This window comes from Crinia signifera, chromosome 6 (genome assembly GCF_055691185.1).
Source record: "Crinia signifera chromosome 6, ASM5569118v1, whole genome shotgun sequence".
NCBI classification, from domain to species: domain Eukaryota; kingdom Metazoa; phylum Chordata; class Amphibia; order Anura; family Myobatrachidae; genus Crinia; species Crinia signifera.
This window is the reverse complement of record NC_139222.1, coordinates 251,810,172-251,826,989: the sequence shown is the minus strand read 5'-3', so window position 1 is coordinate 251,826,989 and position 16,818 is coordinate 251,810,172. Positions and strand designations below refer to the sequence as shown.

The window sequence follows — 16,818 nt, the reverse complement described above, 5'->3', positions numbered from 1 at the left end:
GACCAGAATGTTGACACAGTCGACATGGACACAGTTTGCAGTGCACCGCATCCCCTCGCTTCGCTCGCAATGCTTTAGGCATGATGCCTGTGTCAACATTCGGGTAAAAAAACATGAAAAACCCCATGTCGACCTTTTGACTGTCGACCTAGACACTGTCGACTTAATGCTTGTGTTGACCTAATCACCTGTAGACCTAAACCCATGTTGACCTAAATCCATATTGACCTAGAACCATGTCGACCTATCCCCATGTCGACCTAACGGTGTCGCCCTAATGATTGTGAACCAACTTGCTGTAGACCCAATGACCGTATCCCATTGTGAATGTGAATGACAATAGTCACTATGGGATATTCAGCCTGTGACGATATTTCCCACAGTGGAATAGTTCCTATTTGCATTCGACCTATTCATCCTATCCGACTTCTATTCGACTGTCAGAAATTTTCAGATGGTCGGAAAAGATGTGATTTTCTGAAAAACTTGTCAATTCACGTGTTCTTTGTTAAAAAAGGACACAGATTCAACGATTTACCAACAATTTTTGGACGATGCAGATTCGACTTTTAACAACAGTACGACACTGGGCAGTATTCAATCCAGGGATGTGGGATTAAAAACAACGCCTCCACCCCCCTAAAGTGTCCACGCCGCACATTTACTTACCAGTGCAGCGGCGGCCGGAGCGGAGCAGGAGGCAGGGGTGTGCGGTAGAGATAGGGTTCCTCCTAAAGTGGGCGGCCTGGTGCGCATGGAGTGGCAGTGATGCTGCCTGCGCAGCTAAACTTCTGACCGCCATGCTGCGCAGAGCTGCAGGCCGGGTATCGGGAACAGCCAGGCGCATGCGCAGTCTAATACCAAAATCATGGGATTGGAAACTCCAATCCCGGGATTGAAATCCCGGCAGTTTTGGGGCGAAATTCCAGGATCCCGCTGATCCTGGAATTTGACCACCCTAATTCCAATGCAATTCCCCAACAGCTCCTCCTATTGTAGATGTGGGGACTGCAACAGTGGCGGGGAGTCCATTAGCGGGGACCAGGAGGTGAAGCGGCGGCAGGAACCAGGAGAAGGAGCTTGGGGGGGAGGGGGTGTTCCAGCATCGGGGCCAGTGGCATCCCCCCTCCGACTGTAAGGTAGACAGTCCCATTATATGTATCCCACTCTAGATTGCAACACTGGCAAACATAGCAAGAGGGCAAGAAAAGCAAATTAGATAATAGATGCACCTTTATTGTACTGTGAACACATTCGGCAAATGAAGGAAGTAAGGCTGATGATAATAAGTAGGTCGAGGCCGAGTTACCGTATGCCATTGTATTTACAGCACTTGTTATTAGCCCATACTAGGATACCATTTCTTAATCAATACAATTCACATCCCTCTAATCAAATTAATTATTGCAAATTTGAAAACTCCTTTGATCAGTCCCTTTATCCATAACATTAAAGGATGTAACAAAGAACAATGTCAGAATTCTTTGATATGTAAATCTACAACATGTTCCTGCATGTAACTAGGACAAGGAGGGTAATTGCTAGTGGAGAACCGAAAGAACATCTGCCCAAGCTGTTTAGAGTTCTTCAGTCATATGTTTATATAAAATAATTTTACTTTCTGTTCAAAGTAGTAAATAGCTCTGCAGATGTACAAGATCTAGTGCAGCAAAACCACCGGGCTGCCAGGAAAAGCGACATCAATGGGTGGTGATATAAAAAAAATGCAGCTGGCAGTGGAATATTTGGCTCACAATAGATCACGCTGGCATACGTTGGTATCATGGATCTAGTCAGAGCATCTATGTTAGTTCCTATAAAAAAGAGACCAAAAATTGCTCACGTTCCCTCTTCATTCTGCCGCTATGAAGTCAAATTTAAAGACTTCGTCCTGTTCCTTGTGGAGAGGAAGATGGGGACAAGTAGAAGGACTTTTCTGATGGAACTTGGGAGAAAAAAAGGATTCCAAATTGAAAATGAACTAAGGTAGGGTGATGATTATTGCTGGAAATGACAAAATAGTATCGCCAAGCCGCGGTGTATTATCACCGGCTTAAAGATGGTTCAGAGAGAAGGGCATAACTACCATAGGTGCAAGGGGTGCAGCTGCTATGGGGCCCAGAGCTGAAGGGGGCCCATCTTTACTGTCTAAGTAATATGTTTGACATACATTTATCATAATCAGTTGCTAAATAGGGGGCCCTGTTCCGAGCTTTTGGTAAAACATACTGGGAAATGCAATAAATGTATGGTACTCCAATGACTGAGAGTATGGGCTAAATTTACTAAAGCTTCTGAAAGTGAAAACAGTGGTGACGTTTCCCATAGCAACCAATTAAAATTTCTAGGATGCAATATAGAAATGATCGCTAGAATCTGATTGGTTGCTATGGCAACATCGCCACTTTTCACTTTTTGAATCTTAGTAAATTTTCCTCTACTGTACACCTGTGTTCTTCCAGGATTTATAACAATGTTGTAAATTTTTATATCTTTCCAACATTGTTATGTTGCAAAATATAGACCTCCATGATGGCCATTTGTCCCAGAGTACTATAAGCTGCACAACATGGAGGCACTTAGCTCGACTTTGTGCACTAGTGGAATAGTGCATTCCTCCCAATATGAACCATTCCATTCCGTTCGGTTCCTTGACTTTTCCCTTAGTTTATGATTGTGTATCACCTGTGTTGAACTGGGAATTCCAGAAACAGAGCATTTCATCCCTCCTGGAATGGGTCATGCTGGGAAGTTATGGTACTGTCAGGTAGGCTGTACAGTTTTTTCCATCAGTCTGTATATTATTAATGGCAAGACATACAGCTGCTTAGCAAGGGTGTGGTATAACACACTGACAGTCGGAATCCCGACTGCACATCAGTGGGAGCGCAATCTAAGCCCCTTGCGGTCTCGCTGCGCTCGCCACCTATTTTATTCTCCCTCTATGGGGGTTATGAAACCCCACGAGGAAGCAGTCGGGATTCCGATGTCGGGGTAATGACTGTCGGAATCCCGACTGTCAGTGAGTCGCCCGGCACCCCTTAGCTGATGGAGCAGACTTGTTTAGGGAAACAGCAAAAGTTGTGTAACTGACACAATTACCAGGACACACCTGTTCCAGGTAGATGTTTTCATGTACTGGATATTCCTGTAGTTTGAGATGAGCAAAACTTTCAGATTCTTCATTTCACCATGATATTTAGCAAATTACAAACATACACTGATGGCAATTCCATAGAACCCCAACTATTGCATCACCGGAACTATGTTTCCCTGCGATTTAGGACAGAGGGCCCAAAAAGAGCTATTTTTGGTGGGGGGCACTCACAAATGAAAGTGTTCCCTTGAATGTATGTAGCCAGAGACCAAAGCAAATATCGGAGATACCTCCTGAAGTAATCCACTGTTACAATGCACAGCTTCTGCCTCTAAGTCCTATTGCCTCCCTAGAGGTTCATAGTGAGAACAGAGCAGCAACAGGTGAATGGAGCTGGTAGTGTTGGGATAGGATGGGAATAAGGTGTGAGGGATAATGGTTATCATTGAGGAACATCTATAACCGGAAGGGAGTAAGTTGTGCTTGGGTTGTATGAGGGTGGAATAAGTTCAAGGAGTTAGTGCTTGTTGGGGTTTAAGTAACATGAAGAGATTTTAAGACCTAGAGAGGATTGCTTTAAATGAGAAATGCAGTACAAACCCTTAAAATGGTTTCAGATGCACTTAACCCCACATGTCTTTGGTGCTTTGGTGGCGTTACCCTATAGAATCTTATTGGCTTCAGTCCACAGCACTGGTTAAAAGATCCAACACAGATCCATCCCACCATGTCCTGTTTCCCCCAGCATCATTCTGTGCAGAGAGACAGTTACAGACCCAAGAGTCAAGTGCCGAGTGAGCATTGACAAGCTCTTAGCGGATGTGCTGGGATTAGTGTGAATGCAAAACCCAGGTGATGTGTGGTGGGATGCAGCAACGGAGTTAAGTGCATCCCACCCATAGTAAGGTAATGAATGTGAATGTAATTAATGATAGGAATACTGTATAGGAATTGTTATATGAGGGTGGGATTCATTATGTCAAATGGGGTTTCTATAATGATCCTGATGAGGTTAATTTTTTTAGGAGAGAGTTTAAATGAGGTGGGATTTATATTGTGTGGCTTAACAGTACTCTGTATTGTATAATGACCATTCACATGCTCTCTGTATTAAATGCTTTCTATTATGTGGTGGTCATAAAAAATAGTCTCTGCAGTGCCTGGCGGTAACAAAAATAGTAATATGTTACTAGACAGCCCCTGAATCCTTGTGTGATCTGGGAACATCAAGGATCCGGGGATGCAGCATCAGATAACTCATGACAACATTGGCCATCTGAGTAACATTGGCCATTGACCATCTGAGTACCTCTCAGTTTATGGCCGCCTCAAATACATGGCCAGGACCAGTAAATCTGCATTGGAAGATGTAGGCGCTGGTCTAGGCAAGCATAGAAAATGGGGGTGTCCTCAGATGGCTGCATCCTGTCAATCCCCCAGGCCGTGGCATAGGTCTCTGCATCATGGGTACCATTAAGAAATATGGTGCCGGCACTCCGTACCACCAGCCCAAAATCCAGTATTGAAAAGCTGCAGAGTCTCTGTCCACATGGACAGAGATCCTGGGCCCCTCCAAAAATGGCCGCTACTTTGGAGGAGACAGGTGCTCAGGGTCCTATTGGACCTCCAGCCTCTGCCAGGGGAGCACATTGCACCCAGACCTAGCCAGAAGTACCAGATTCCAGGAGCATTGGTGATCTGTGCCCCTGGCAATGAGCATGTAACTCCCCTAACCCCCATGGCTTTGAACATGTAAGCCCTGGCAATAGGCATGCAACCCCCAGGCAAAGAGCAAGAAATCCTTAGCAATGAGCAAGAAACCCCTGGCAAGAAATATGTAACACCTGGAAAGGAGCATGTAAAGCCATAACTCCTACTAGGGGCATTATGTTTAAGTGGCTCTAGTGAGGGCATTATATGTGTAAACAGTCCTAAAGGGAATATTAGGCATGTAAGCGGCACTACAGAGGGCATTATGCGAGTAAGTATACTTTACTGTAGGGAATAATTCGTAAGGGGCATTTTTGTGTTTGATGGATATAAAATGGTGTCAGCGGCATAACTGTGTGGCATAATATGTAATAGGCATTATGATGTGTGATTTAGGACCTTATTCTAGTCCATTCGCTCTCCTACACATTTGCACAAGGGAGTGGGGAGGGATGTTTCGGGACTGCGCATGCGCATACATTCTTATACGCATGCGCAGCCACATGGTGCGATTGAATTGCTTATTCGCCGGCCCGTTCGCACCTAGCAGTACGGGCGGGGGGCAGTGGTGAGGGGTTGCGCCCATGGGAACGCCCAGCATTTCATGGGCATTCCCATGAAAACAGGCAGGTGCGGGCAGCTGATATCAGCTGCCCACCCCCTTCCCATACAGGCAGCCTGCAGATCTAAGACACCATAGAGGTGTCTTAGATCTGCGAGCGCTTGCAAAATCATTCAATGGTCGGCAACAAATGGATGTTTATGCTAAACATCCATTCATATGCGTGCAGGGATATTCAGCATGCAAATGGGGACGGGCTTTTCTTCTTGCGAGTTTGGCAGCTTTGCGTGACAACCAGAAGCATCCCCTTAATGTGTAATAAGCAGTACGGTGTGTGTTATGTGTACGTTTGTGCATTACAGTGTGTGGCACAGGGCTTAAAGTGGTCCTGGAGAGGTGAGGAAACTAATTTCCTTCTGCCAATTAAGAACCCCCCTCCCCTCAACCACTAAGCAGATCCAGGGACAGTGGTAGGGTTTTTGCCACCCCCCTGCAAACTATAATTCTTCTCTGTTAGAATTACTTTGCAGGGCTAATGTGGAGGTTCACCTAGATACACTTAACCATTACAGGTGGTGGAACTCAGTCTCCCACTCTTTAACCCCTGGTGTGGCATAATGTGTAATAAGTATTACAGTGTTTGGCATAGCATGTAATGCATACCCTCCAACATTGCCCATTCCATTAGGTACAAAATGCTTTGTTTCTGGACTTCAATGCCAGTGGCAGTTACAGAGATGAGGCTGCAGCACAGTCCAATATTCAAAAAGAGGAGCCACACCTACTGCCACTCCAAACATCACTGTCCTGGACTCACTGGCAGTTAATGTGACCCCCCTCTTTGAATTTTGGACTGTGCTGAAGTCCAACCTCTGTAACTGCCACTGGCGGGGAAGTCCAGGAACAGAGCATTTTGTACCTAATGGAATGCTTCATGTTGGAGGGTATGTTGGAGGGTATGGTTATGGTCATTAAAGTGTGGCATATTGTTTAAAAGGCATTATGGTATGTGGCATAATTTGTAATGGCCATTAAGGTGTGTGGCAAAATGTATAAGGGGCATTACGGTGTGTGGTAAATTGTGGTCATGCCTCTATTGCTGGAGTAACCAACTCCATTCCTCGAGAGCTACCAACAGTTAATGTTTTCCAGATCTCCTCACAGAATCACAAGTGAGGTAATTAGCTCCACCTGTGAATCATTTAAATGTGTTAGTGAGTTATGAGTGCACATGTGCAGCAGCTAGGTTCTCTGGAAAATGTGAACTGTTGGTAGCTCTCCGATCGCTCCTTCTCCGTCTCCACTCCGAGCTCCTCCTCTCCTACTACCCCCCAGCCAGTCGGTGTTCCCCAAGGGTCAGTCCTTGGCAGGGGCTGGCTGGCAACTTTTAGCCTGGGGGGCAAGTCAAGAGCACTGGCCCATAAGTAGCGCATAAGTGGCCCATAAGTAGCGCATTGTTAAATGCAGGTTTTTAATTAAATAAATAAATAAAGAACAAGACACCACAGGCTGCACCCCTGCGTAAAAGACAGGACACCACAGGCTGCTCTCCTGCATAAATAAAGAACAGGACACCACAGGCTGCTCTCCTGCATAAATAAAGAACAAGACACCACAGGCTGCAACCCTGCATAAAAGACAGGACACCACAGGCTGCACCCCTGCGTAAAAGACAGGACACCACAGGCTGCTCCCTCTGTATAATAATAATGCCATGATGCCACAGGCTGCTCCCCCTGTATAATAATTTGTGTCATGGCATTACTATTATTATATTATACAGAGGGAGCAGCCTGTGGTGTCATGGCATTATTATTATACAGAGGAAGCAGCCTGTGGTGTCATGGCATTACTTTTATATTATACAGGGGGAGCAGCCTGTGGTGTCATGGCATTATTATTATGCAGAGGGAGCAGCCTGTGGTGTCATGGCATAATGCCATGACACCACAGGCTGCTCCCCCTGTACAATAATAATTATGACACCACAGGTTGCTCCCCCTGTATAATATAAAAGTAATGCTATGACACCACTGGCTGCTTCCTCTGTATAATAATAATGCCATGACACCACAGGCTGCTCCCGCTGTATAATAATAATGCAATGACACCACAGGCTGCTCCCGCTGTACAATAATAATGCAAAGACACCACAGGCTGCTCCCGCTGTATAATATAACAATTGTAATGCCATGACACAAATTATTATACAGGGGGAGCAGCCTGTGGCGTCATTGCATTATTATTATTATACAGAGGGAGCAGCCTGTGGTGTCATGGCATTACTTTTATATTATACAGGGGGAGCAGCCTGTGGTGTCATGGCATTATTATTATTATGCAGAGGGAGCAGCCTGTGGTGTCATGGCATAATGCCATGACACCACAGGCTGCTCCCCCTGTACAATAATAATTATGACACCACAGGTTGCTCCCCCTGTATAATATAAAATTAATGCTATGACACCACTGGCTGCTCCCTCTGTATAATAATAATGCCATGACACCACAGGCTGCTCCCGCTGTATAATAATAATAATGCAATGACACCACAGGCTGCTCCCGCTGTACAATAATAATGCAAAGACACCACAGGCTGCTCCCGCTGTATAATATAACAATTGTAATGCCATGACACAAATTATTATACAGGGGGAGCAGCCTGTGGCGTCATTGCATTATTATTATTATTATACAGAGGGAGCAGCCTGTGGTGTCATGGCATTACTTTTATATTATACAGGGGGAGCAGCCTGTGGTGTCATGGCATTATTATTATGCAGAGGGAGCAGCCTGTGGTGTCATGGCATAATGCCATGACACCACAGGCTGATCCCCCTGTACAATAATAATTATGACACCACAGGTTGCTCCCCCTGTATAATATAAAAGTAATGCTATGACACCACTGGCTGCTCCCTCTGTATAATAATAATGCAATGACACCACATGCTGCTCCCGCTGTATAATAATAATGCAATGACACCACAGGCTGCTCCCGCTGTATAATAATAATGCAATGACACCACAGGCTGCTCCCGCTGTATAATATAATAATAGTAATGCCATGACACAAATTATTATACAGGGGGAGCAGCCTGTGGTGTCATTGCATTATTATTATACAGAGGGAGCAGCCTGTGGTGTCATGGCATTACTTTTATATTATACAGGGGGAGCAGCCTGTGGTGTCATGGCATAATGCAATGACACCACAGGCTGCTCCCGCTGTATAATAATAATGCAATGACACCACAGGCTGCTCCAGCTGTATAATAATAATGCAATGACACCACAGGCTGCTCCCGCTGTATAATATAATAATAGTAATGCCATGACACAAATTATTATACGGGGGAGCAGCCTGTGGCGTCATTGCATTATTATTATACAGAGGGAGCAGCCTGTGGTGTCATGGCATTACTTTAATATTATACAGGGGGAGCAGCCTGTGGTGTCATGGTATTATTATTATGCAGAGGGAGCAGCCTGTGGTGTCATGGCATAATGCCATGACACCACAGGCTGCTCCCCCTGTACAATAATAATGACACCACAGGCTGCTCCCCCAGTATAATATAAAAGTAATGCCATGACACCACAGGCTGCTCCCCCTGTATAATAATTTGTGTCATGGAATTACTATTATTAATAGTAATGCCATGACACAAATTATTATACAGGTGGAGCAGCCTGTGGTGTCATGGCATTATTATTAATATACATGAAACTGAACAGCACAGCAGATATGTAGTTTTTTATGTTAACTTACTACTGTGTCTGTCACTGTCAAATTTCAGTTCCCCTCTCTCTGCGTCTCTGCGGCGGCGGCCTCCTGAAGTGTCCCCCACGCCACGAGTAGTTTAACGGGCGGCCCCCCAGCCTTCCTCCAGTCCAGTGCAGACGCGTGGGTGGGAGGCGTCAACGTCATGACGTCCCCACCGCACCCAGCGTCTGCCGACTGACTGCCACTGCCGCCCGCCGGGGACAAGAGGGAACAGGCTGCCGGCCGGAGCCCTCCTCCACGTAGCCGTGGAGGCCGGCGGCCATGTTCCTGTGGCCGCAGCCCGCAGATATCATATAAAAAAACCACAGGAACATGGCCGCCGGCAGAAAAAAAAAAAAAAAGCAAAGCGGCCGCGAACACGGCCGCGGCGGCGCGGCCCGCAGCACAGCAGCCAGAGCGGCCTGGGGGGCAGATGGCACCCTGCCCCCCGGCCCAGCCCGCCCCTGGTCCTTGGCCCTCTCCTCTTCTCCCTCTACACCACCTCTCTGGGCACCCTCATCAGCTCCTATGGTTTTCATTACCACCTTTATGCTGATGATACCCTAATCTATCTCTCCTCCCCCGACTTATCCCCATCACTTCTGTCCAAGGTCTCCGAATGCCTCACGGCCATCTCAGCCTGGATGACCCAACGCTTCCTGAAACTAAACATGGCTAAAACTGAACTTCTAATCTTCCATCCCCCGAACATCCCCTCTTCTCCCACTATCTCCATCAGCATTGGTGAAACCGAGATCACGTCCACCGACCAAACGCGCTGCCTCGGTGTCATCATTGACTCCTCCCTCTCTTTCACCCCCCACATTCGTGCTCTCTCACAGTCTTGCCGCTTTCACCTACGCAACATCTCACGCATCAGACCATTCCTCTCCACTGACGCGACCAAAATTCTCATTCACTCTCTTGTCATCTCCCGCCTTGACTACTGCAACATCCTTCTCTCTGGGCTACCTCTCACCCGCCTCGCACCTCTCCAATCCATTCTTAACGCTGCTGCTAGGCTCATCTTCCTCTCCCGCCGCTCGACCTCCGCCTCCCCCCTCTGTTTATCTCTTCACTGGCTCCCCATTCCTTTCCGAGTTCTCTTTAAACTCCTCACCACCACCTACAAGGCTCTCTCCTCCTCCACAGCTCCCTACCTCTCTTCACTGATCTCTATCCACACTCCCTCCCGTCCTCTTCGCTCCATCGCTGACCGCCGACTGACCTCTCACCTAATCACCTCCTCCCACTCCCGTGTCCAAGATTTCTCTCGCGCTGCCCCCCTGCACTGGAACAACCTCCCGCCACACATCAGGCTATCTGATTCCCTTACCTCCTTCAAGCGCTCCCTCAAAACCCACTTTTTTCGACTAGCCTATCCCTCCTCCTAACCTCTTTTGATCCTCCTATCCTGCCTCCGTTCCCCTCCGTTCCTACTTATCCTATTGTATTTCGTTCGTCCACCCACCTATTTTTAGTATGTTAACTCTTATGAGCAGGGCCCTCCTTCCTCACGTACTCACCCTACCTCATTACCTCACCTGTGCTCCTGTCCTGTTCTTCCCTTCCTCTACTTCATCTTCGGTCTCCTTGACTATTTTGACACCTACTTCTGAACTGATGCTGATTTTAGTTCTACCAGCTATACCCCTATTTATACTGTATCTTTCTACACACCCTGTACGTTACCTTGTAATTTGTTTTTTTTGTTTTTTTTTGTTTGCTATGTACGGCGCTGCGGACACTTTGTGGCGCCTTATAAATAAACGTACTACTACTACTACTACTAGCTCTTGAGGACTGGAGTTGGCTACCACTGCTCTATTGTCATGTAGCCACTCCCTCCCCCTCATGACATGTGACCATGCCCATTTTTAGCACTGAGTATCAGTACCACTAACAGAAAAATTCTACTTGCACCACTGGACACGTGAATGTGCTGTCCCCCACCATCGAGGTTGTATGCAAATCATCAGATCTCTATGTGAAGTTTGTTTCCCCATTATACAGTACAATGAATTCATGAGACCAGTGTCCTAAAACTATTGTGCTATATGAGAAATAAGTTAACCAGAACTATTTTTTCAGAAGATTACTGATGATGAGGTGCAGGACTTCTCACATTCCAGCAACACAAGAAATACAACACACATCACATCTCCGTCACCCACAAACATTTACTGTACCTGCTCTGTTACCTGCACAACTTAAGTTTCTTTTCAGCCTAGTGTAGCTCAAAAAGGTGCCTCGCATTACCAGGTGCCTGTTCACCCCACAGTCCTTGATTCTGCTTCTCCCCCAGCCAGGCTGTGTGGGTTTGTGGATAGACCTAAAAATGTGCATTGAGAGGTAAAAATACTTGAAACGTCACTCTGCTAAGACTTTAACACAACAGCTTTATTTCATCTATAGTACTGCCTGGTTTGACTTCATTCATGTTTGTTGTCTGTTTACCTGAAACCTGCTCCTTAAATGGGCCACACAATTAAAGATGCCACCAATCAGAGCAGCCAGACAACATTTATTTGTATTATAGACTGCATATTGGAACAACCGCTTCTGTAACACCCGCCGACTGCCTCCTCCTGGCAGTTTCGCCACAATGATACTGCCCACTTGTAAGCAAATGTCAGGGACGGGGGCATTTTTTCCTTTCAGTGATGTAATTCCTGGGTTCCTGGTAATCCCGGGATTGGTCATTTTTCTATCCCGATTCCCACGATTAAAAAAAATTCCCCCGGGATTGGTATCCCTAGCTCCCACCCCCCAGATCCTAACCAAGTATTAGGGACAAACTAAAGAGATGAGGTGACCTAGATAAGCTAAGATGGTATTTGGATCCAGAGGTTGATTTTCCACAAGGCAACCTAAGCACTGGCCTAGGGCCCAGCAGGTCCCAAGGGGCCCATAGAGATATCCTGACCATCCAAAACATTCCCAGAGGATGTCCCTTTGATGTTCTTTGATAGGATAAGACACACACAATGGTTTCATCCACTATATGTAGGCAGTCAGCTTACTTTAAATGTGACACAGCTATTAAGTCTACTTCCAAAAAACTAAAGGCCAAATGCAGTAAGCCTCAAAAAGTGATAAAGTGGACAGTGATAAACAATAAGGCAGCTCCTAGATGTCATTTTTCAAACCCAGCCTGAAGCATGGAAGTTAGGAGCTGGTTATTTATCACTCTCCACTTTATCAGCATTATTTCAAGGGAGGAGGGCCCCCAAACTGGTATCTTGCCTAGGACCAGAGCATTTTGTACCTAATAGAATGGGTCATGTTGGAGGGTATGCAGTAGTTACAATTGCTGTTACGCATACTTGCCTACCTGACCCTCTCCATGACGGAGAAAATGCTCTGTTCCTGGACTTCCCTGGTAATGTATGATTGCCATCACCTGTGGTGAGCTAGGTAATTAATAAGAAAGGGGTTTCACCACAGGTGGTGGCAATCATACATTACCAGGGGAGTCCAGGAACAGAGCTTTTTCTCCCTCATGAAGAGGGTCAGGTAGGCAAGTATGCTGTTACACCTATTTCATACCTCCCAACTTTGTAGACATGCAAAGAGGAACTCCTGCGAAATTAGGGGGTGTGGCTCATATCCTCCAACATGACCCATTCCATTAGGTTTAAAATGCTCTGTTCCTGGACTTCCCCGCCAGTGGCAGTTACAGAGGTGGGGCTCCAGCACAGTCCAAAATTCAAAGAGGGGGGTCACATCAACTGCCAGTGAGTCCAGGACAGTGATGTTTGGGGTGGCATTAGGTGTGGCTCCCCTTTTTGAATATTGGACTGTGCTGCAGGCTCACATCTGCAACTGCCACTGGCAGGGAACTCCAGCAACAGAGCATTTTTTATCTAATGGAATGGGTCATGTTGGAGGGTATGTGTGGCTTAGCCACGAGGGGGCGTGACCTGTAAATGGCATCACTCCCTGAGTCCACGCCCTGTTTTCGCCGCTGAAGGGGCCTGACCAGCAGCTATGTAAGCCCCCAGCCTCTCTAGTACGGGAATACTGTCTATTTATTAGGTGACAGGGGGGACTCCCAACTGCTCCCCCCCCCTCCCCCGCTGTGGGACAATGCTGGCATCGGGAGGGATGCGGGAACGTCCCCGAAAACCAGGCAGTTCCTGCGGAAAACGGGACAGTTGGGAGGTATGTCTATTGCTTTGTTGCCGTCTGCCAATCAAAGTGTCAGGCCGTTATTAACATAAACTACAATCAAAATATAATACATCATTTCTTATAATGCGAACTACTGATAAATGTAGCAAGCCGAAAACTGGAAAACTGCAGATCTTATACTCATGTATTTATGAGAGTGATTAAATAGAATATACAGTATGTTTATCTACTGACTATATATATATATATATATATATATATTTATATATATTTATGATGTTGGTTCCCTGAAACACAATACAGTGTACAAAGTCTTCTTGGTTTTTTTTAGAAAAGCTTTCAGCACCTAAGTACCTGTGTGGACAATATGAATGTTTGTCAGCTGCCTTTGTACCAAACTGAAAAATGCAACTTGTTGTGTATAATTTTGTAGCATCTGTTATTTTGCCATTTATGTCTGTAATTTGTCCTATTTTTCTGTGTTGAGCCCAAGCAGACACAGCTGTACAGGTTCTAATGCAATGAATGAGCAACTCCGCTGCTTTCCCTACCACAATACTGAGTTTATAGATGGCAATATTCCCAGCTTTGAAGTCTGGGCAACAATTAATGTGAATTTTTTATATAAACTTGATAAACCACAGGAAGCAGCCGCTCCGTCTCCAACTGATTTTCTTTGCAAAGGAAAATAACGGGTGTGTGGTATTTACTGGAGAATGTGACACAACTTAATGTTTGTAACAGAAGTATAGAAAATTCGGTACTTGTTTAGTTTCACGGCGGCAGCTCTACACTACGTTTGAATCCTGGCAGCTGTACGCCCAATGGCTGGCTTACTTCTCTAAGCTATGCTATCAGCGTAGCTACGTTATAACTTATCAGCTTAGCTCATAGGCTGCCTTGAACTATGTTGTCAGCATAGTGACTCCGCCGCAGCCCAGCGCTGATAGGTCATTGTGGCACTTGTAGTTCCAAAGAGAAATAGACAGCCCGGCACACCGCTAACAAAGGGGGCATCTAAACTAGACACCCCGCTAGGGGGGAGAGTCTCTAAACTAAAAATGCTGTAAAAACCCTGTTATCGGGGTTTTTACCGCATTCTGGGATGCTCTAAGCATCCCCCGCTGCCTTATCGTGATGGGGGCATCGCTAGAAAAATCTGGTGATGCCCCATAGAAGCCTATGGGCTTTTACCGCGACCCACCGTCGCCCCACACCGACCCCCACCGCCTTGCATCGACCCCCCCCTCACCTGTGTCCGGGCAGCACAGTGCTGTGCTGCCCGGACCTGTGACCTCCCCCTGCACTATGATCCTCTTCCGGGTGCAGGGAGGAGGAGAGCCCGGGTGCAGCAGCAGAGCTGGGTAAGGGAGGGCGGGGGGAGCCGCCGGAAGCTGCCGGGTCCCGATGGGACCCGCTTTCTCTCAACGCAAAGGACAGCTCTTAAAGCAAGAGCTGTCCTTTGCCATAATTATCGCATATGTTAGAGCTAAAATTTAGACGCTATAGGGTCTAAGCACAGCACCGCAAACCGATAACAAAGGGCGCGTCAAAAATTTAGACGCTCTAGCGTCTAAATTTAGATGCACCACAAACCGCTAACAAGGGTGCATCTAAATTTAGACGCTAGAATGTCTAAATCAGGGCTGGGCAATAGCGGCCCTCCAGATGTTGATGAACTACACATCCCAGCATGCCTTGCATCAGTTTCAGCATGGCCACATAGCAAAACTAATGCAAAGCATCCTGGGATGTGTAGTTCATCAACAGCTGGAGGGCCACTGTTGTCCAGCCCTGGTCTAAATTGTACTCGGGTATAGTGGTGCAGCATTATTCCAAAAATACACAGACCAAAAAATTTGAAAAACACTAGTAAACCCGACGACAATGACACTTGTCGACGTAACAGCTGTCGACCTTGTTTATTCCACTATCCACGCCAGGCCGACGCGTGGCAAGGGGATGCGTTACGCATCCTACCTACCTTTTCATATTCCCACTATCCACGTCGGCATGAAGTTGATTTTATAAAGTGTGGCCGAAGCGTGGCGAGCGCAGTGAGGCCTACGAGGGGACGCGGGTAACTTTGCATGTATGCCACGTCCCCTCGCGGGGCTCGCTGCACTCGCCACGCTTCGGGCTCGGTGGCTCGCTGCGTTTGCCACACTTTATCAAATCAACTCCACACCGACGTGGATAGTGGGGGTATGAAAAGGTCAGGATGACGCGTACCGCTGCCCCTCGCAGGGCTCGTTGCGCTCGCCACGCTTCGGGCTGGCATGGATAGTGGGGGTGTTTCAGGAACACATTCACACCTGCCATATCATACATCTGAGACAGTAATGACAACATGTGTTAACTGCTAACTGGATTTTAGTTAAGATTAAGAAGAAGAATCAAGGAAAAATGATGAAATGACAATACAATGAATAATAAGAAGAAAAAAGACACCAAAAAATTAGTAAAAACTAATTCCTCGGAAACTGCACTGGCAGAAACAGCTGCCGAAGTCGACGCAGTTGTCTCTGCCTCTGCGGCGTCGCCTTTCTCTGCCTGGGGGAGCAGGGTCAGCGCGTGCAGGATGCGCTGAAAGGGGTCTTCTGCTCCAAGGGTCTTCCTCCAGATGAACTCCTGCAAGTAGGAGTCCAGCTGATGGCGCACAGTGCCCCTTTAGTGCTTATTGTGTCACTTGCAGGAACCCCACAGCCTCTCAATGTTCTGGGTGTGAACCCCACTCTCTGGATCCACAAAGTGGTACTGGTGGCCTACTCCATCGGAGGATGGGGGAGGTTCCCACAGATGGAGGAGGTGTTCACATGAAACATCCACTCGCAGTCCATTCACTCAGCGTCTTACCGCATTCGGACAGTGTGAGCGATCCGTACGGTAGGCAGGGCTAAGAACACTCGGTTCCTGTTCGAAATACCCATCCGTCCGAATCAACTAGAATAAGGGCAGGTGGGGCAGATGTAACATATGCAGAGAGAATTAGATTTGGGTGAGTTATTTTGTTTCTGTGCAGGGAAAATACTGACTGCTTTATTTTTACACTGCAATAGAGATCTCATTTTGAAGTAAAACCCCACCCAAATCTAATTCTCTCTGCACAAGTGACACCTACCCCACCTGCAGTGCACATGGTTTTGTTCATTAGAGAAGGAATTTGCCTTTGCAAGTGATCCAGAATAAGGGACAATAATACCCCTTTCAGACATTCGGCAAAATCCCTTGATTTTTCAAGTGCACGCGCACAATCCCTGGACCAGGGTATGTCTGAAAGGCTCTACCTGGGATTTTAGTCCTCTAAAATCCCGGGTCCAGCGCACCTGCAAAGGACACTGGATTTTTAAAAACCTGGGTTTGAACCGGGTGTAAAATCCCAGGTAGTATATCTGAAAGGGGTATAACTGTCCAGGTGGAGGCCTAGTGACCTTTCACCAGACTTGCTGAGAAGCCTAGAACCCTGGAATAAGGCCATTGTTATAATCTGTCTACTCTGTAAGAATACAACATTTCTAAAAGCAATTGCTACTAAGTAATATTTGTAAG

General features: G+C 46.7%; 1 protein-coding gene across 1 annotated transcript in view; it reads left to right on the top strand.

Moving 5' to 3' along the window:
• Positions 1-1,652: 1,652 nt before the first annotated feature.
• The window catches only part of DNTT (DNA nucleotidylexotransferase), a 293,652-nt gene continuing 278,486 nt past the window's right edge, over positions 1,653-16,818 (top strand). The window contains exon 1 of the mRNA XM_083149314.1: positions 1,653-1,986. Coding sequence (XP_083005440.1) covers positions 1,784-1,986 — 203 coding nt within the window. The 5' untranslated portion in view covers positions 1,653-1,783. The remainder of the gene's footprint in view (positions 1,987-16,818) is intronic.